Genomic DNA, 19988 nt, shown 5'->3' with positions numbered 1-19988 from the left:
CTCGTGATCCGCCTGCCTCAGCCTCCCAAAGTGCTGGGATTACAAGTGTAAGCCACTGCCCTGGCCTTTTTTTTTTTTTTTTTTTTTAGAGACAGAGTCTGTCACCCAGGCTGTAGTGCAGTGATGTGATTCTAGCTCACTGCAGCCTCGAACTCTGGGGCCCCAAGCAGTCCTTCCACCTCAGCCTCACAATTATCTGGGTCTATAGGTGTGTCCTACCATGCCTGACTAGGAAGTTCTATTAGACAGTGCTGGTCTAAAAAATGTTAATGTTTTTTTCTTTTTCTTTTTTGAGACAGAGTCTCACTCTGTTGCCTGGGCTGGAGTGCAGTGGCACAATCTTCACTCACTGCAACCTCAGCCTCCTGGGTTCAAGTGATTCTCATGCTTCAGTTACCTGAGCATCTGCAATTACTGGTATGCGCCACCACACCAGTTAATTTTTGTATTTTATTTTTATTTTTATTTTTTGAGACAGAGTCTTGCTCTGTCACCCAGACTGGAGTGCAGTGGCGTGATCTCTGCTCACTGCAAACTCCACCTCACGGGTTCATACCATTCTCCTCTCTCAGCCTCCTGAGTAGCTGAGACTACAGGCGCCCCCCACCACGCCTGGCTAATTTTTTGTATTTTTAGTAAAGACGGGGTTTCATCATGTTAGCCAGGCTGGTCTCCTGACTTAAAGTGATCCATCCGCCTTGGCCTCCCAAAGTGCTGGGATTGTAGGTGTGAGCTACCACGCATGCCTGGTTGAAAATGTTAATTTGACAGAGGCTGGAAGGGTAGGCTGAGAATGGTTGAGCATCTGAGTGGTACAGTAGAAAGGAGTGCAGGCATGGAAGTTGGTAGAAAAGTGAGAAGAAAAAAGTTTGGGGAGCCATTTACACGACATAAGACTTACAGAAGAGAAGCTAAAAAGTGAGAAGTTGTCTAGGTGCAGTGGCTCACACCTGTAATCCCAGCATTTTGGGAGGCTGAGTGGGGCAAATCACCTGAACCCAGGAGTTCAAAACCAACCTGGGCAACCTGGTAAAACCCTGTCTTTACTAAAAATACAAAAACGTAGCCAGGTGTGGTAGCACATGCCTGTAGTCTCAGCTAGCTTGGGAGGCTGAGGTGGGAGGATCAGCCTAGGAGGCAAAGGCTGCACTGAGCTGAGATCGCACCCCGGCACACCACCCTGGGTGACAGCGAAACTGTGTCTAAAATAAATAAATAAATAAATAAATAAATAAATAAATAAATAGTGAGAAGTTGAGTAAATAGTGAGAAGTTGAAGGAAAGGTTCTTAATAATTTGATTTGGTTTTTCTACAGTACCTTGAGTTAGTGAATGCATCCAATCTAATTCTTTCATTTTAGTAGGTGAGAAAAGCATATGTTACTGGTTAGCAGGGATCAGTATAACTGTATGTTATACCTGTCAACGGATGCTGCTTGAATCTCTCTTGGTCATTTTCAGTATCCCCTGGAATGGGGTAGGAAATAGATGAGAGAGCTGAACTAGAGGGACCCTGGGCAGATTACTCAACTGGATTAGGAAAGTAGAAAGCAAAAGGGTTAAGAGTAGATAGATAATTTGATCATTACCATATGCATCATTTTCTGTAAGGGATAACTAGGAAGTTGGGGAAAAGCTACAGGAGCATCTCTGAGGGTTTGTTGTATTTTGATTGAGGTTAGTGGCAGCATTCTTTTTTCCAAGGCCTTACCGTGTTGAGGGTAGAGCACAGCCCCCTTCACGCTGTCTCACTATCCTCCCACCAAACCAGTTGATACAGATTGTTTTATGTAAAGGCAAAATAAATCTAGAGTGCTCAAGCACAGTCTAGGTAGAACATTCAGTAAAGTCATTGGAATGAGCCTTTGCCAAAAGGTTATTTCTTTTTATTAGTGTATAGAAATCCTCATAAAATAGACCAACTTCTTTTTATGCTCAATATGGTTTATCAGAGTCATCATACATAAACCTTACATCCAGAATAGGCTCTCATTTTTTATAATTTTATTACTCACCCAAAATGATCCAAGATATCTTTCTAAACATTATTACAGAGACTGCTTTTTCTAGTTCAGTTAACAAATGCGTATTTAAGAGCTTATCTGGCTTCAGCTTTGTGTGTTGCCAGTGTTATTTCAAGTCCTCTTAGCTGTGAAATCAAGTATGTACCACTTAGGTGGAGGAAAACTGTTGCCATATTCCTTCCAAGTATATAGAATGGTTTTGTTTTCTGAACCAATATTGGGGCTGATGTTTTGAGAAAGAATTTCTGGCTGGGCATACTGCCTCATGCCTGTAATCCCAACACTTTGGGAGGCCAAGGCAGGAGGATCGCTTGAGCCCAGGACTTCGAGACCAGCCTGTGTAACATGGCAAAACCCCATCTCTACAAAAAATTAGCTAGGCTTGGTGGTGCATGCCTGTAATCCCAGCTACTTGAGAGGCTGAGGTGGGAGAAGCACCTGAGTCCAGCAAGTCGAGGCTGCAGTGACCTGTTATTGCACCACCTGCACTCCAGCCTGAAGTAAGGCTGTCTCAAAAAAAGAATTTCCCTGCTGCCTCTTGATGAGAGAGGTATAGTTGAAAGTAGGTTTAGATCCTGAATTTTGGGATTTCTGAGATATTCTGCTGACTTATATGGGATATTACAGCAAATATTTGAAATTAGGACTTTGCTGGATAATTTGGAAAGTATGATCACTTTTAGATACCTGCAAATGGCTAATTCTGAAATGCCAGGATGATTATTGCTTTATTAAATGCTGAAGATAATCTACACTGTGTTATATTTAGTCATTTCTGTTAGAGATCTAGGACATTCTTTTTACTAAATGAGCTAGAATGTACAAAATAACTTCAAAATAGTAATATTCAAGAATAAAGCCTTAAATAAGGTATGTTCTGATTTGTATATCTAAGAATTTTTCAGCTGGGCATGGTGGCTCACACCTGTAATCCCAGCACTTTGGGAGGCCAAGGCGGGCGGATCACAAGGTCAGGAGAGCGAGACCATCCTGGCTAACATGGTGAAACCCCGTCTCTACTAAATATACAAAAAATTAGCCAGATGAGGTGGTGGGCACCTGTAGTCCCAGCTACTGGGGAGGCTGAGACAGGAGAATGGCATGAAACCGGGAGGCGGAGATTGCAGTGAGCTAAGATCACACCACTGCACTCCAGCCTGGGTGACAGAGCGAGACTCCATCTCAAAAAAAAAAAAAGAGTTTTTCAACTTTTCTGTAGTGACATCTAGCCTTCAAACAGTTTTATCATATGGTAAAATTCTTTGAAAACAAATTTCTAAAGAGCTTTCTTCCAGTTACGTTCTCAGTGTAATGCCATTTTTTCCCACAGATTTGCTTGTAAATGCATCACGAAGAGGCAGCCCAGAATGAAGAAAGCAAGCAGGAGTGTTGGCTCAGTGCCTAAAGTGTCTGGAATAAGTAAAACGCAAACAGCAGAAAAAGTTAAACCTGAAAACAGCTCTTCAGCTTCTACGGGAGGCAAACTTGTAAAACCTGGAACAGCAGCATCATTGTCAAAGGTATTCATGTGGTGATGTTTGAATACATGATGGGTATTTGGAGGACTGAATTTAAATATGACGTTTAATATATTAAATGAGCATTCTTATGGGTGTGTCCTCTTCTGGTGCTGGGAACACTTGGCCTTTGAAGAGAGCTTACAGTGGGGTGGACATAATTGGTGTTTTTGGTCTGTCTTTTTGAATGAAACCAGACAATAGGCTTGTTCATGAAACAATAATTAAGCACCTGCCTTGTGCAGGATGCTGTAATTGTGTGAGCTGGAGGTACACTCTGCCTTCAGGGAGCTTGTGGAGAAAAGGATGGAGGCAAGGCACAAACATGATTAATGAAAATACCCAGGGAGAATGTCAGATACCCTGGGAGAGCAGTAAAGCATTGTGAACAGTTTCAGGTAGATAAATAATTGTTTCAAGCCTGGGAAAGTTTTATGAAAAGGGCATGTGAGCCAAGTCTGACAGTCCTGTGACCCCTAGACAGGTGTTTTTATCTGCCTGTCTATCTCACCTTCACTGCCACAAATTGCTGTTTTTCTTCTGGCAGCTGGTCCATGATGATGATGATGATAATGATGATGATGATTATTATTTTTTTTAAAAGAGATGAGATATTAGTATTACCATTTTTTTAAAAAAGGGATGAGATATGTGCTGCCCAGGCTGGTCTCCTGGTTTCAGTGGATCCTCCTGCCTCAGCCTCTCTAGTAGCTGGACTAGGGGTGTGCGTACGCAAGCACAACTGGAAACATGATCTGTTCAAAATCCTTTTTTCCAGGCAGGGCCCTGATAGATCATGGCTTAATTATTTTAAGAAGGAACCCAGGAACAGGTGATGAGGAACTTTCTTATATGTGTTGAAAGATCTAACAGGAAATGCTGGTTTTTCTATTCTAAGGTTGTTGGAACTGAACCCAGGCTTATTCCTTTGGCTTGGAAATGCACACAGATTTTCTCCTTGCTATGGCCCTGATGAATTGTTAGGTATCATTCTGTGACCTGGAGGATGGTACCAGGAATAGACCCTTGCCCAGCTTCCATTGTCTCAGTGAACACACTGAATCATTTTGTTGGTGGCAATGCTGCTGCTCTTTGATGTAAGACAGGTGACATTTTCTGACCTAACTGGTTATTCAGTTGCTGGGGCTCTCTGACGTGGAGTGCCTGTGTGACTAGGTGACCTGTTATTTATGTGACTGGAAGAACAGGTTGAAATGTTGGCATTGGATGTGCACTGCTGCCTTCTTTCTGTGGCCTCTTCGCCAGTGGCCGGCAGTGTCTTTGGAGGTTTACTATGGAATGTGCACTGAGCAGGCATGTTACATCTTCTGAGTCTTGGATCTGGAGTTGCTGGGAGTTAGGTCTTGAACAGTGAGTACTTTTCCACTGTAAAGCAAAACTGTACACTTACTCTTGCCAGCACATGCCAGCTGTCCATAGCTTTGGCTCTGCTGCGTTGACAAGTTTGTTTAAGTAGGGGGTGTGTGTGTGTGTGTGTGTGTGTGTGTGTGTGTGTGTGTGTGTAGAAGGAAGGTCAGGGCAGAGGTAAAGGTATTTGGCAACACTTTTCCTGGAGTGGAGCAATTGCCTTCACTTAAGAGAGCGGAAGGAAAAAGTCGTTAAATGGAGATTAAAGTAAAAACAGAAGGAAGAGGAAAATCGTGAAAAGAAACAATAGAAAACATTGAAGGGCTTTGAGACCCCACAGACTAAAAGTGTTATTTTATTTTTCTAACTTTTTAAATTTTACTGTGCTTCTCTGGCACCTAGATACTTCCTACAATTTGGATTCCTTTAACTGTCATGGAGCATTGATGATTAACCAGATGAATGAAGTGTTTGGCTTAATTATTGAGACAGCATGTGCACACACCCATTCATTTATGGACACCCACACCTGTGTGTCTGTCACAGCATGATATTCTCATGACTCTCTTCTTGTAGTGACAGGATATGCATTTCTTCACCTCTCTCATTTCAAGTATTGTTTGAGGCTAGATGTAGTTGAGGGTTAAGGGGAAGGATGCTTTTGATCCAGAACACTTCACTGCTGGTTGGAGCTTTTGTAAGTACAAAACACTACTGCTGCTCACAGTGAGTTTTGGGGACATTATTCCCACTTTTGTCAGGAGCTGTGTCATTGGGCTTGCAGCCTTTGTATGCTTAATTCTTCTTTGTCACAGTCAGTGGAGAGGATTGTTTTCCATGTAGAGAGGGTTTCCTGCATGCCTGCACTTTGCAGGGTTCACTTACTATTCAGGTGTTCATGATTAGTTCTTTTGAAGTAATATACTTTTCCATTATACTGATGATAATTTTTTCTAAAAATTACAGATATGAATTAATAAGCTTCAATTAGAATCTATAATTGATAACTCTCCATGATTATTTGTGGTCATACAGTGTAGACGTTTAACATTATGAACAATCCACCTCTGAAACTTGAAAGGTAAAATTTGATAACAAATCTTCAAATTTGAGAGAAAGATGCAGACTGTGAAACTCTGGCTTGACCTTGAGAAGTATATGTACCTGGTTGTAGTATTTCAGTATTTGTGTCTGGAATGTTTGTACCAAATTATTTGCATTTTGCATCAGTTATAGAGTAGACTGAACATTTATTCCTCCATCAATTTCATGTTTTTAGACTTGCCGATGGGGGATGTTTATGTGTGGGAATGCACATGCCTTTACAGAATTTTGTAGCAGAAATTGAAATAGGGAAAAATAGCAGAGAGCCTGCTAGTAGCTTAGGGTAAAAGGTAAGTTGGAAAATGCAGAGTTGCGTTTTGTTTTATTGTTACTTTTTTTGTTGAAGTAAAGCATACATACAGCAAAGTCCACAGAGCATAGGTGTTGAGCTTAGTGAATCATCATAAAATGAAACATACCCTGCAGTCACCACCTAGTTCAAGAAACAAAACATACGTGCCCCTCAGAAACTTCCACCATGCCTCTGCTTAATCATTGCCCTTCCTGTCCCCCTGCAAGGTAACTACCATTCTAACTTTTAGCACCAGAGATGAATTTTGCCAGTTTTTGATCTTTACAGGAACGTAGTCATACACTATGTTCTTAGTGTGTCTGGTTTCTTGTCTGTCCTGTTGTATCTAGCAGCGGTCACTTCCTTTTCATTGCTGGATAGTAATCCATGGGATGAATATACCACAGTTTGTTCATCTCTTCTACTATTGACAGACTTTTACTACTATTGGCAGACTTTTGGAGTTTCTTCTTTGTGGATATGAGGATAATTGTTATGAACATTTTTATACGTGTGTATTAATACACATGTGCACCCATTTGTGTTGGTTCTAGAACGAGGAGTGAAATTACTGGACCATAGGGTATATCTATGTTCAGCTTTAATATTATAGATAGAAGAAAATCACTTTTCACCCTGGTTTTAGCATTTTTTTTGGATAGTTCTTTCCCAAATCAGTTAGTACTGAGATTTTTGCCACATGGTACGTTTTCTAATTCTGTCATTCCTTCTACATGTATTAGTTGGCATTCTGCTACAAGGAAGAATTTTTACTTTCCCTTGTTTTATATATTCATTTATTTTATTGTGAATTCATAGATTCTTACTCAGTGGGGTATAAATTATTAGGATCATTTAGTTTTATGCCTAGATTATCCCTGATTTGTCCACTGGGAGCCCTGTCAGGCTGGTTCCTGTGTCCTTTTGACGTGTACCTGTTACTCTTTGAGCACTTCCTTCATTTCTGGCACACTAACTTTTGTACCTTTTCAGTCCCAACCCTAGAATCAGCCATTTCTTCAAGGAGGCCTTGTTCCTTTTAGCGGAGGATAGTACTTAGAAACTAAGACCTGGAGGTTAGATGTGTTAATTGCTTTTGGGACACACACACACAAACACACACACACACACACACCCCTATGTCAATTTCCATATCTGTATCTATTGAAATGTGTGAGTTCACCCTGATATTTCCAATTCCATCGACTTAAAGGGTTCATAACAGCCTTTCCACATCCTATAATTGTAATCCATTTATCCAACACTGAAACACCTGGCTTTTACAACCTATATTTACTTGTTTTCTCCACCCTAGAATGTACAGAAAACAGTTTTAGAATTATCTGTACAACTGTGAAAAACAAATTTATCAACTGAAGTTCAATTTTTTTTTTTTTTTTTTTTTTTTTGAGACGGAGTCTAGCTGTGTCGCCAGACTGGAATGCAGTGGTGAGATCTTAGCTCACTGCAACCTCTGCCTCCCAGGTTCAAGCGATTCTCCTGCCTCACCTGAGTAACTGGGATTACAGGCACGTGTTGCCATGCCCAGCTAATTTTTGTATTTTTAGTAGAGACGGGGATTCACCATGTTGGCCAGGCTGGTCTTGAACTCCTGACCTCATGATCCGCCCACCTCAGCCTCCCAGAGTAACTCACAGGTGTGAGCTACTGTGACTGGCCTGAAGTTCAATATTTGCATACTTTTGTCTTTGGCTTGAGAGTTTGAGGATTTATGGTGAAAATACTACTGTGTTGAAAAAATACTTGGGTTATGTTGTTCATTTGAAATATTTAATCTGTTTGTTCCTATCCTATTCCATTTTAGGCTTTTCCTATCTTTATTTAAATTTTATTTATTTGTTTATTTTAAGCATATGAAACACTAACATGGCTCCATGAGTTAGAACTATATGAGAAGATATATTCAGAAAAGTGTCCCTCCCCTTACCCATTCCCTCTTAGGTGGTTCCCACCCACCCCAGAGGTTAACAGGCAATTTAGTTTTTGTTTATTCTTCTCATGTTTCTTTTTGCATGAGCAAATACACATTTTTTACTTCCTTTTTTACACAAAAGGTGGCAAAATATATTCTTTTGAACTCTGTTAATCTTTTCACTTAGTGTACTCTAGAAATTTCTCTCCATACCAATTTGTAGCAGTCTTTCTTTTTATTGCTGTTTAATACCTCATTGCATTCACTGAAGTGTACTGCGTATGCTTTCCTGTGTATATAGGCCTTTAAGGCGTACCAGTATTTTGCAATAAAAAACAATGCTGCAGTGAATAATTAGCCATGTGCATATGTATTTTTGTATTATTGGAGGTGTATCTTCAGGTTAAATTCTTAGAAGTGAAGTTGCTAGGCAGAAGGTAAATACATGTGTAGCTTTGTTAGATATTGCATGATTCCTTTCATAAGACTGTCAAGGTGCATCCCATCAGCTACTAAGGAGAGTGCCTGTTTCTCCATATTCTTCCCAAAAGAGCGTGTTTACCAATCTATTAAGTGACAAGTGCTGCTTAATTTGCATTTCTCTCATTATGAGTTAGGTTGATCATCATTTTCTCTCTCTGTGTGTGTGTAAATTGATTGTGTGATTCATTCATTTTTCTAATTTTTCTGTCTTTTTTTGGTCTTTTTCCCCTCAATTTTAAAGCATTCTGTATGTATTAGGGACCTTAACCATTTATTTGTGAGATATTGCAAATATACTTTCCCATTTTTTTATGTTTTAAAATTATATTTATGATTTTTTTGGTTGTACAAAACATTTTAGCATTTTTTAATTAAGAGGGTTTTTTATTTTTAAGATTTTAATTTGTATGTAGTCATGATCAAGTCTTTGTTTTACAATTTTAGATTTAAAATCATAGAAAACCTTGGACTTTATGTTTGATATGGTGTGAAGTAGGTCTCAGCATTTATTTTTGCCCCCATTGTGTATACACTTGACCTAGCACCATTTTCTGGAAAATTCTTGTTTTCTGCACTGCTGCTTTGCTTATAAATCAAGTGTGTATAAATATGCAGTTTCTTTATGGACTCTGTTTCACTAGTTTATTCTTGTTCCAGTGCTGTACTGTCTTAATTATTACAAGTGCAAAGTTTGTGATTTGGTGCCCTTATGTATATTTAATTTTGTCGTTACCCAAAGGCAAATTGTAACCAGAGAAGTGTGATGAGTCATCCATTTAGACATGACAATGTGGGGTGGTTTTCAATGTAATTATTATCAAATGGAAGAATATTTAATTTATGGAGGAAGAAAAATTAGTTCAAAGATAATTTTACTTTTATTAGCAGGATATAGAAGAAGATTGAAAATACAAGAATGTGTCAAGTTTATTTACTGGCTAACAGAGGAGGGACAAAATGGCCGGAAAGTGGTATGACTTTCATTGTGTGACTTTTCGGCATCATAGTTGATGGCCAGTTTTTGTGAACAGAAACAAGTCTTAAAGAATATGAATAGGCTAGGCATGGTAGCTCACACTTGTAATCCCAGCAGTTTGGGAGGCCAAGGTGGGTGGATCACTTGAGGCCAGGAGTTTGAGACCAGCCTGGCCAATGTGGCAATATCCCATCTCTACTAAGGATACAAAAATTAGCTGGGCATGGTGGCGCATGCCTGTAGTCCTAGCTACTCAGGAGGCTGAGGTGAGAGAATTGCTTGTACCCGGGAGGTGGAGATTGCAGTGAGCCGAGATCGTGCCAGTGCACTCCAGCCTCGGTGACAGAGTGAGACTTTGTCTCAGAAAAAAAAAAGAAAAAGAATATGAACAGTCCTTGAAATTAATGCAGTGTCTCCCGCTCTTTTTATATATTCTAGATTTCATAATGTAACAGCCCTAAACTACCAGAGTTGAATTCTGTTTAATTCATTGAAAATATTTATTCCTTTTTCTGTCTCTTTTTTGGGGGGTTGGTGGGGAAAGGATCTCACTCTGTTGCCTAGGCTAGAGTACAGTGGTGTGATCACAGCTCAGTGCAGCTTTGATCTCCTGGGCTCAAGCGTTCCTCTCACTTCAACATTCCCAGTAGCTGGGACTACAGGCATGTGCCACTTTGCCCAGGTAATTCGTTTTTAAATTTTTTTGTAGAGACGGAGTCTCCCTATGTTGCCCAGGCTGGTGTTGAACTCCTGGGCTCAAGTAATTCACCTCAGCCTCCCAAAATGCTAAGATTACAGGCATGAGCCACTGTGCCCCGCCTTTTCTGCCTCTTTTTAACCTAATGGTACTGTATTAGAACTTTCATAATTGAATAGCAGAAATATCCTCCATATGGAGTCACTGACATTTAGAACTGGAAGAGACTTTAGAGATTAGTTACTTAAGAACTATCTTAACTTGTAGAAATGAATTCAGCATGATTATCTGAGAGAGAGCACGGTTCCAGATTGAAGATAGTGTAAGTCAGTTGGCTAACTCATGCCAAAGAGAGAAAACTTTTGGGTTCTTTTTTTTTTGAGACAGAGTCTCTCTCTGTCGCCCAGGCTGGAGTGCAGTGGCGCAATCTCCACTGACTGCAAGCTCCGCCTCCCGGGTTCACACCATTCTCCTGCCTCACCCTCCCGAGTAGCTGGGACTACAGGCACCCGCCACCTCGCCTGGCTAGTTTTTTTGTATTTTTTAGTAGAGACGGGGTTTCACCGGGTTAGCCAGGATGGTCTCGATCTCCTGACCTTGTGATCCGCCCGCCTCGGCCTCCCAAAGTGCTGGGATTACAGGCTTGAGCCACCGCGCCCGGCCAAGGGTTCTTTTGTTAAAAAGTAGTTTTTCTCTTTTTTTCCCCCACATATCTTTAACTCCTCTGTGTTCCCTTCATTTCTAGGAGAAGTAAAAATGTTTCTTCACTACTTTTTAGAATAACAAATTTATAGCCAATTTATTATCTATAGTGTTTTCTTTTTAAGGCTTATATTTTTTAAATTGCCTTTATAAAATATAAATATTGCAAATGGTCTTTCTTAAGTAATAATGATCGTTTAGACAGCAGAACCCTTGCTCAAGCTGTAAAGTCTCTAGTTTTTTAATTAATATATTATGCATGTTTTAGAAAATACTTCCTTTCAATTTTGACTAAAATTTGAGTACTACAGAATTACAAAGTAAAAAAAGTAAATTTCAGAATAAATTCTTTTAGATACTGGTCTCATCATGGAATCACCTTAGAGCAATGAAGATTATTTGACAAGATTATTTGACTCTCAATGATATTTCTTTCTAGAAATTGCAAGATGACACTTCCTGTGGCATTACAGGACTTCCCCAAGATATCATGTGCTATCCCCAATCATCTGAATCTGGCATGTGTGGACACATAGCAGGCTTCCATAAAGTCTTTGATTACATGTATGATTTTATTATTTTAAAAAGAAGCACGTGATTGTTTATAAACCTCTAAAGAAGTTCTGTTTCTGTAACACAGTATGGTGTGCTGCTTATTACCTGTTAGAAAGTTTTGGTAATAGGGCTCTTGAACTCAGTATAAAAGTCATGAGCTTTGTTGAGTCTCAAAATATCTAATCTTGCTTGATCTAGTAAATTTGTTTTTATTTTCTGTTGCTTCTAGACCAAGAGCAGTGATGACCTTTTAGCTGGAATGGCCGGAGGGGTAACGGTGACTAATGGTGTTAAAGGAAAGAAAAGCACCTGCCCATCTGCAGCACCTTCAGCATCTGCCCCTGCCATGACCACCGTGGAGAGCAAATCCAAGATTAGCACAGGTATGGGTGACACTCAGTCTGAGACTTCAGCTGCTTTTTTGTTTGAATAGGCAGGATGTATTGGTGTTTACAGTGTTCCATCTGATTATAGGAAGTTTTAGACATACAGAAGTAGGTGGATTGATATTTCAGCCCAATATACTCATCATACCCATCACCATTATCAACTCACAGCCAGTTGTAACTCCTTGATACCCACCTTCCCCTCTTGTTATTTTGAAGCAGATTCCAGACATCATATCATTTTGTCCATAAATATTTTATTATCTTGGAAAGAGAGGGATTCTTTTTTGAGACAGAGTCTTACTTGTTCATGCAGGCTGGAGTGCAATGGTGTGATCTCAGCTCACTGCAACCTCCGCCTCCCAGGTTCAAGCGATTCTCCTACCTCTGTCTCCTGAGTAACTGGGATTACAGGCATGTGCCACCAAGCCTGGCTAATTTTTGTATTTTTAGTAAAGATGGGGTTTCATCATGTTGGTCAGGCTGGTCTCGAACTCCTGACCTCGTGATCTGCCTGCCTCAGCCTCCCAAAGTGTTGGGATTACAGGCGTGAGCCACCGTGCCTGGCCAAGGAGAAGGATTCTTTTTTTTTTTTTTTTTTTTTGAGACGGAGTCTCGCTCTGTAGCCCAGGCTGGAGTGCAGTGGCCGGATCTCAGCTCACTGCAAGCTCCGCCTCCGGGTTCACGCCATTCTCCGGCCTCAGCCTCCCGAGTAGCTGGGACTACAGGCGCCCGCCACCTCGCCCGGCTATTTTTTGTATTTCTTAGTAGAGACGGGGTTTCACCGTGTTAGCCAGGATGGTCTCGATCTCCTGACCTCGTGATCCACCCATCTCGGCCTCCCAAAGTGCTGGGATTACAGGCTTGAGCCACCGCGCCCGGCCTATAGGAGAAGGATTCTTTCAAAAATATAATCATAATACCATTATCAGTCCTTAAAATAACTGATAATCATTCCTTAAATCATAACTTGAATATTCGATGAGTATTTACATTTCCAACAGTCTTATAAGTATTTTTGTTTTATTTACTATCTATGTTTGGATCAGGACTCATGTAGGTCCATATATAATTGGCTGATGTGTCTCTTAAATCTTCTTTTTTAAAATCTATGGGTTTATCCTGATTTTTACAGTTTAATTTTTGTGAAAGCTGGTCATATGACCTATAGAGTTTCTGAGTATCTAGATTTTTATATCACAATATCCCCATGATGTTTTTGCCCATCACCCTTTATTGTCTGTATTTATTGTAAATGGCATTGGAGCCTTATGGGACAGATTCAGGTCCCCGTCACCCCATTTTGAAAACAAAACAACCAAAATACAAGACTGCTTCATAGGTGGTGGTGTGTCCATCGATCAGGAAACACATAGTTTCTGATTGTCCCTCTTTAAATGATGTTAGAAGTCTCTGATGATTAGTGCCTAGATCCATTCATTCTAATTCTGCCATCTTTCTTCATTCAGTAACAGGTATTTGTTTCTAGATTTGATGGAGTTGATAAATTAATTTATCCTACAGTCCAAGGAGTAATGCTCTCATATTTTACTTCTTACATTTATAGAAAAAGAACTTTAAAACTTCTAGTAAACATAAGATCAAGTATTTGTAATAAAGCTTATGAAGGCAAATTGTAAAAATTACATCACATCCTTTTCTGTCATCGTAATTTAGGCTCTTAGCCCCTCTTGTGCGTATTAGACTTTCCTAGCCCAGGATTACCTACTGTCTTCATTTTTGCTTTGACTTTATGCAGATTCTTCCTTCCATTTCAGATTGGGCCCCCCTGTTAATGATAATAGTTGTGATTAACAAGAAGGAATATTGAAGTCCTTACTTTGTGATTTACAGGCATGATTTCATTTTATCCTTACTGTAGCCCTATGAGAGAACTAGTATCCTCATTTTAGAGATGAGAAAGCTTAAGTGTCTTGGCAAAGGCCATGCATTTATTTGCTTAGTAAATATTTATTGGGGATCTGTTTTGACAAGGCCACAAGGCTGATGGTGGGGCAAGGTCTTTTACTCCCAAGCCTGGGGTCATCATCACATTTAACATTGTAGCTGATGTGGTAGGAAGGAAAATACTCTTGCCATTTATATGTCTTCTGGTTTCCTGCCTTTAGAATTGTACTGGGAGAGATTCCATGTGTTTGTATACTTAGTTTCTTGCTGACTGATGTTACCTGACCTCAGGATTCAGTTATCACCTCTCCGAATTAGCTGCCCCAGTATGGCTTTGTATGTTTATTTTATTTTGCTGGGGATGTCATAACAAAATACCACAGACTGGATGGCTTAAGCCACAGAAATTTATTTTCTCAAATCTGTAGGCTAGAAGTCTGAGATGAGGGTGTTAGCAGATTTGCTTTCTCCTGAGATCTCTTTTTTGGCTTGCAGATGGCTTCTTTCTCTGTGTCTTCACTGGTTCGTCCCTCTGTGTGTGTCCTCATGTCCTCCTCTTACAAGAACACCAGTCGTATGGATTAGGGCCCACCCTAATGACTTCATCTTACCTTAATTACCTCTTTAACTTAATTATCCTGTCTCCAGGTGCAGTCACATTTGTGGTTTTGGGGTTAGGGCTTCAACATATTAATTTTTTGTGTGTGGGGAGCACAGTTCAGCCTATAACAACATCCTTATTCTTCAGTTCATGTGCTCTACCTTTTTTACCTCCACCAGTGACAGTTTCCTAAGACTGTTTGATTTCAGTGTGTCAATTCACTTGTCTTTACCTCAGATTATTCTGTCTACTCATTACAGTAATCCGTAGAGGAGTTTTTCTTCTTTTATCTTTCAAACTTGAACAAATGTTCTTTTTTGTAAGGATTTTTGATTTAGATAAGGATGAAGTACCACTTACAGAACTAGGGAAAGGAATTAATGTTGGGGAAAAAAGTTACCCCAGCCTGGTGCGATGGTGCATATGTGTAATCCCAGTACTTTGGGAGGCCAAGGTGGGCAGATCACTTGAGCCTAGGAGTTCAAGACCAGCTTGGGCATCATGTCCAACATGGTGAAACCCCGTCTCTACAAAAAAATACAAAAATTAGCTGGATATGGTGGCGTGTACCGGTAGTCATAGCTACTCGGGAGGCTGAGGTGGGAGGATCAACTGAGCCCGGGGGGGTAGAGTTGCTGTGAGCTGTGATGGCACAACTGCACTCTAGCCTGGGTGACAGAGCCTCAGAAAAAAAAACAAACAAACAGTGTTATGCCATCTTTTTCCATTTTTGGCCTCCATATGCAGTTGTTTCTCCCAGTCTGGTTACTTTTGCCTTTGATATCTGTCACAGATTTCTTGCCTCTTCTCTGTTCTTACTGCCGCCCCTCAATGGAGGACTCTCTTACCTCATTGGTCTACTTGCCCACATTCCTCCTCTGCTGCTCTGCTTTCTTCCTAAGTATTCCACTTAGTATCTGTATTAGTCCCTTCTCAGTTTGCTGTAAAGAACTGCCCCAGACTGAGTAATTTATAAAGAAAAGAGGTTTAATTTACTGACAGGTCCACAGAGATGGCGAGGCCTCTGGAAACAGAACTATGGTGGAAGGGGTAGCAAACACATACTTCTCCACATAGTGGCAGGAAGGAGAAGAATGAGAGCCAAGCGAAAGGGAAGCCCTTTACCATCAGATATCATGAGAACTCACTGTCATGAAAACAGCATGAGGGTAACTGCTCCCATGATTAAATTACCTCCCAACAGGTCCCTCCTGAAACACATGGGGATTATGGGAACTACAGTTCAAGATGAGATTTGGGTGGGGACACAGCCAAACCATATCAGTATCCTCTAGATTTTCATAAAATGCACTTTTCCTTACATTTCTTTCCAATTCAGGATCATTTATTGACTTAGTGTGACTCACTGAATTCTGCCTGTCTTTCAGAACTCTGTATGAACATTCCCCAGCAGCTTCCGTTAACTGTGTGACTGTACTTTTTCTTTCTGTGTGCCATGTTCACTTCTGCTTCCTCTCCTTATCTATCTTCTGGCCAGCCTGAATTCTGCACCCTCCTGTACACCTATTCTGTTAGTGGCTATCTCCCTATATCCATGGAGATCATTTGCTCCCTGTTACCTCTACAGCCTGGATCCCACCACCTAATGAACCAACAGGGTCTTTAAAAATACTTATTGATTAGATGTGGATCTTATTTTTTAGCATAAAAATTCATTATTTCTTAAGTATTTACAGGTATCTAAACATATTCCTGGGCCAGGTGCAGTGGCTCATGCCTGTAATCCCAGTACTTTGGGAGGCCGAGGCGGGCAGATCATTTGAGGTCAGGAGTTTGAGACCAGCCTGGCCAACGTGGTAAAACCCTGTCTCTACTAAAAATACAAAAAAATTAACCAGACATGGTGGCACACACCTGTAATCCCAGCTACTTGGGAGGCCGAGGAAGGAGAATTGCTTGAACCTGGGAGGCAGAGGTTGCAGTGAGCCGAAATCGCTCCACTGCACCGCAGCCTGGGTGACAGAGACTCCATCTCAAAAAACAAAAAAAGAAAACTTCTTGTTCTTTTCGTATTAAATAAATGATTGTGTCAGTTTTTACAGGTTTAAAATTTTAGTCGTTAAGTAATCATGTGATTCACATAGATTTGATTGACACATCATCATTATTTAACATTAGTGCTTTGTTGTTTTTTACATTTAGAGAGACAGTATAACATACTGGTTAAGGTACAAATTCTGGAACCAGACTGCCTAGGTTTGAATTTTGACTCATCTATTTATTACCTGTGAGATGTTGGCAAATTATTTAATGTCTGTGTCTGAGTTTCTTTATCTGTAAAACAAGGCGATAATAGTACCTACCTCAAGTGTTTAATGAGACTTATATAAGTTAATGTATGTGAAGTGTTAATGTATTTGTATAACCAAGTGCTAGGTATGTGTTAGCTGTTGTTATAGTTGTTACTATTTATGCGGCATTTTATGATGTGAAAACTTTTTCACATTTACTTTGGTCAGAGTAAAATTTTTGTGTTTCTTGTAGGTAGCTTAGATTTTTGGTTTGCCCACAGACTGCTTTTCCCTTCTTGCCCACCTGTGATCTCCCTTCACTATCTGTGTACAGTTAGTTTACCACCGACTGGCTAATCCTGGAGTCATCTTCGCCTGTCTTGTCCTAGAATATTATGCCTCTGGCCAACTGGTTAAAACCCTGCTTCTGGATTCAAGTTAATATATATCATTTAAATATCAGCTTTATAGAGATGTAATTCACATTCCTTAAAATTTGCTCTTTTAAAAAAATATAAAATAAAGTGTATAACTTATTTGTCCTTGATAATTAAAAGATGAATGATCTTCTGGTTTTGAAGACATTGAACTTTAAAGTAACAGACTCTAAGGCAAGATTATTGTATATCTAAATCATTGTGTAAATCCTGGATTTCATCTCATTACACCTGGGGCAGGAACTGTATATTCTATGTAGCCTTTTATTGCTAACATTTTTGCCTTACATTTTTTGTATTAAACTCATAGGCACAGCTTCTTCAACCAAGCGGAGCACTTCTACAGGTAATAAAGAATCCAGTTCTACTAGAGAAAGATTACGTGAACGTACCCGATTAAACCAGAGCAAAAAACTACCTTCTGCAGGTCAGGGAGCTAATGACGTGGCATTGGCCAAACGTTCCCGCAGTCGAACTGCTACAGAATGTGACGTTCGTATGAGCAAGTCTAAATCAGACAATCAGATCAGTGACAGAGCTGCTTTGGAGGCCAAAGTGAAGGATCTTCTCACACTGGCAAAAACTAAAGACGTAGAAATTTTACATTTGAGAAATGAACTGCGAGACATGCGTGCCCAGCTGGGCATTAATGAGGACCATTCTGAGGGTGATGAAAAATCTGAGAAGGAAACCATTATGGCTCACCAGCCGACTGATGTGGAGTCTACTTTATTGCAGTTGCAGGAACAGAATACTGCCATCCGTGAAGAACTCAACCAGCTGAAAAATGAAAACAGAATGTTAAAGGACAGGTTGAATGCATTGGGCTTTTCCCTAGAGCAGAGGTTAGACAATTCTGAAAAACTGTTTGGCTATCAGTCCCTGAGCCCAGAAATCACCCCTGGTAACCAGAGCGATGGAGGAGGAACTCTGACTTCTTCAGTGGAAGGCTCTGCCCCTGGCTCAGTGGAGGATCTCTTGAGTCAGGATGAAAATACACTAATGGACCATCAGCACAGTAACTCCATGGACAATCTAGACAGCGAGTGCAGTGAGGTCTACCAGCCCCTCACATCGAGTGATGATGCACTGGATGCACCATCCTCCTCTGAGTCGGAAGGCATCCCCAGCATAGAGCGCTCCCGGAAGGGGAGCAGCGGGAACGCCAGTGAAGTGTCGGTGGCTTGCCTGACTGAACGGATACACCAGATGGAAGAGAACCAACACAGTACAAGTGAGGAACTCCAGGCAACCCTGCAAGAGCTAGCTGATTTACAGCAGATTACCCAAGAACTGAATAGTGAAAACGAAAGGCTTGGAGAAGAGAAGGTTATTCTGATGGAGTCTTTATGTCAGCAGAGCGATAAGTTGGAACACTTTAGTCGACAGATTGAATACTTCCGCTCTCTTCTAGATGAGCATCACATTTCTTATGTCATAGATGAAGATGTAAAAAGTGGGCGCTATATGGAATTAGAGCAACGTTACATGGACCTCGCTGAGAATGCCCGTTTTGAACGGGAGCAGCTTCTTGGTGTCCAGCAGCATTTAAGCAATACTTTGAAAATGGCAGAACAGGACAACAAGGAAGCTCAAGAAATGATAGGAGCACTCAAAGAACGCAGTCACCATATGGAGCGAATTATTGAGTCTGAGCAGAAAGGAAAAGCAGCCTTGGCAGCCACGTTAGAGGAGTACAAAGCCACCGTGGCCAGTGACCAGATAGAGATGAATCGCCTGAAGGCCCAGCTGGAGAATGAAAAGCAGAAAGTAGCAGAGCTGTATTCTATCCATAACTCTGGAGACAAATCTGATATTCAGGACCTCCTGGAGAGTGTCAGGCTGGACAAAGAAAAAGCAGAGACTTTGGCTAGTAGCTTGCAGGAAGATCTGGCTCATACCCGAAATGATGCCAATCGATTACAGGATGCCATTGCTAAGGTATTGTTTAAATAAATTAAAATGTTCCGGACAGCATTAGGCAGCTGCCATGCACAGTATTTACTGAGAACCAGGGTCACTGGTTTGGTTTGGTGTGTTATTAGCTTTTTTATAAAGCTGATATTTTTAAAACTTGAGAATGGTTTCCTTTTATTGGAATACAGTGAAAAGTATTCTTTTTTTTTTTTTTTTTTTTTTTTTTTTTTTTTTTTTTTTTTGAGACAGAGTCTTGCTCTGTCGCCCAGGCTGGAGTGCAGTGGCGCAATCTCGGCTCACTGCAAGCTCCGCCTCCCGGGTTCACGCCATTCTCCTGCCTCAGCCTCCTGAGTAGCTGGGACTACAGGCGCCCGCCACCGCGCCCGGCTAATTTTTTGTATTTTTTTAGTAGAAACGGGGTTTCACCGTGGTCTCGATCTCCTGAACTTGTGATCCGCCCGCCTCGGCCTCGCAGAGTGCTGGGATTACAGGCGTGAGCCACCGCGCCCGGCCATGAAAAGTATTCTTAAGATAATGTCACTTTCTCTCACTTGTATTTTGTTTCTATTATCCTGCCTGTTAGAGGATGTGGCTGGTATTACAGCTAAAACTAGAATTTGTCCCTAGTTCTGAGTATGCCTATGGAGTGGGTCATGAAATTTTACCTCCCCCTACCTCATCTCGAATCTGTTCTGGTGTACTATAGGTGGAGAGTCAGTATTCCAGTCTGTAGCATCAGCAGTGCATGTTTCCTCTTCTCCTGCTATAGAAATAGTTTTTCAAATAGAAATCTGTTGAGAGTTAAAAAATATTTTTGGCATATAGAGGCTCCTGTT

At 40.7% G+C, this 19988-nt stretch overlaps 1 protein-coding gene across 16 annotated transcripts in view; it reads left to right on the top strand.

The window, feature by feature from the left end:
- The window catches only part of SPECC1L (sperm antigen with calponin homology and coiled-coil domains 1 like), a 147439-nt gene that overhangs the window by 33848 nt on the left and 93603 nt on the right, over positions 1 to 19988 (top strand). For 10 of the 16 annotated variants that reach the window (XR_012418956.1, XR_012418955.1, XR_012418959.1 and 7 more), the window contains 3 exons: positions 3355 to 3544; positions 11881 to 12034; positions 17546 to 19176. Coding sequence is in view for 11 of the 16 variants with exons in the window: in XM_005567794.5 (XP_005567851.1) it covers positions 3392 to 3544; positions 11881 to 12034; positions 17546 to 19176 (1938 nt within the window). In the remaining 5 variants the exon portion in view is untranslated. The remainder of the gene's footprint in view (positions 1 to 3354; positions 3545 to 11880; positions 12035 to 17545; positions 19177 to 19988) is intronic. The other 6 variants (XR_012418958.1, XM_065522425.2, XM_074004274.1 and 3 more) reach the window with 1 other exon arrangement.

This window comes from Macaca fascicularis, chromosome 10 (assembly GCF_037993035.2).
Source record: "Macaca fascicularis isolate 582-1 chromosome 10, T2T-MFA8v1.1".
NCBI classification, from domain to species: domain Eukaryota; kingdom Metazoa; phylum Chordata; class Mammalia; order Primates; family Cercopithecidae; genus Macaca; species Macaca fascicularis.
Note: the sequence above shows the minus strand (reverse complement) of the source record. Positions and strands in the feature narration are given on the sequence as shown.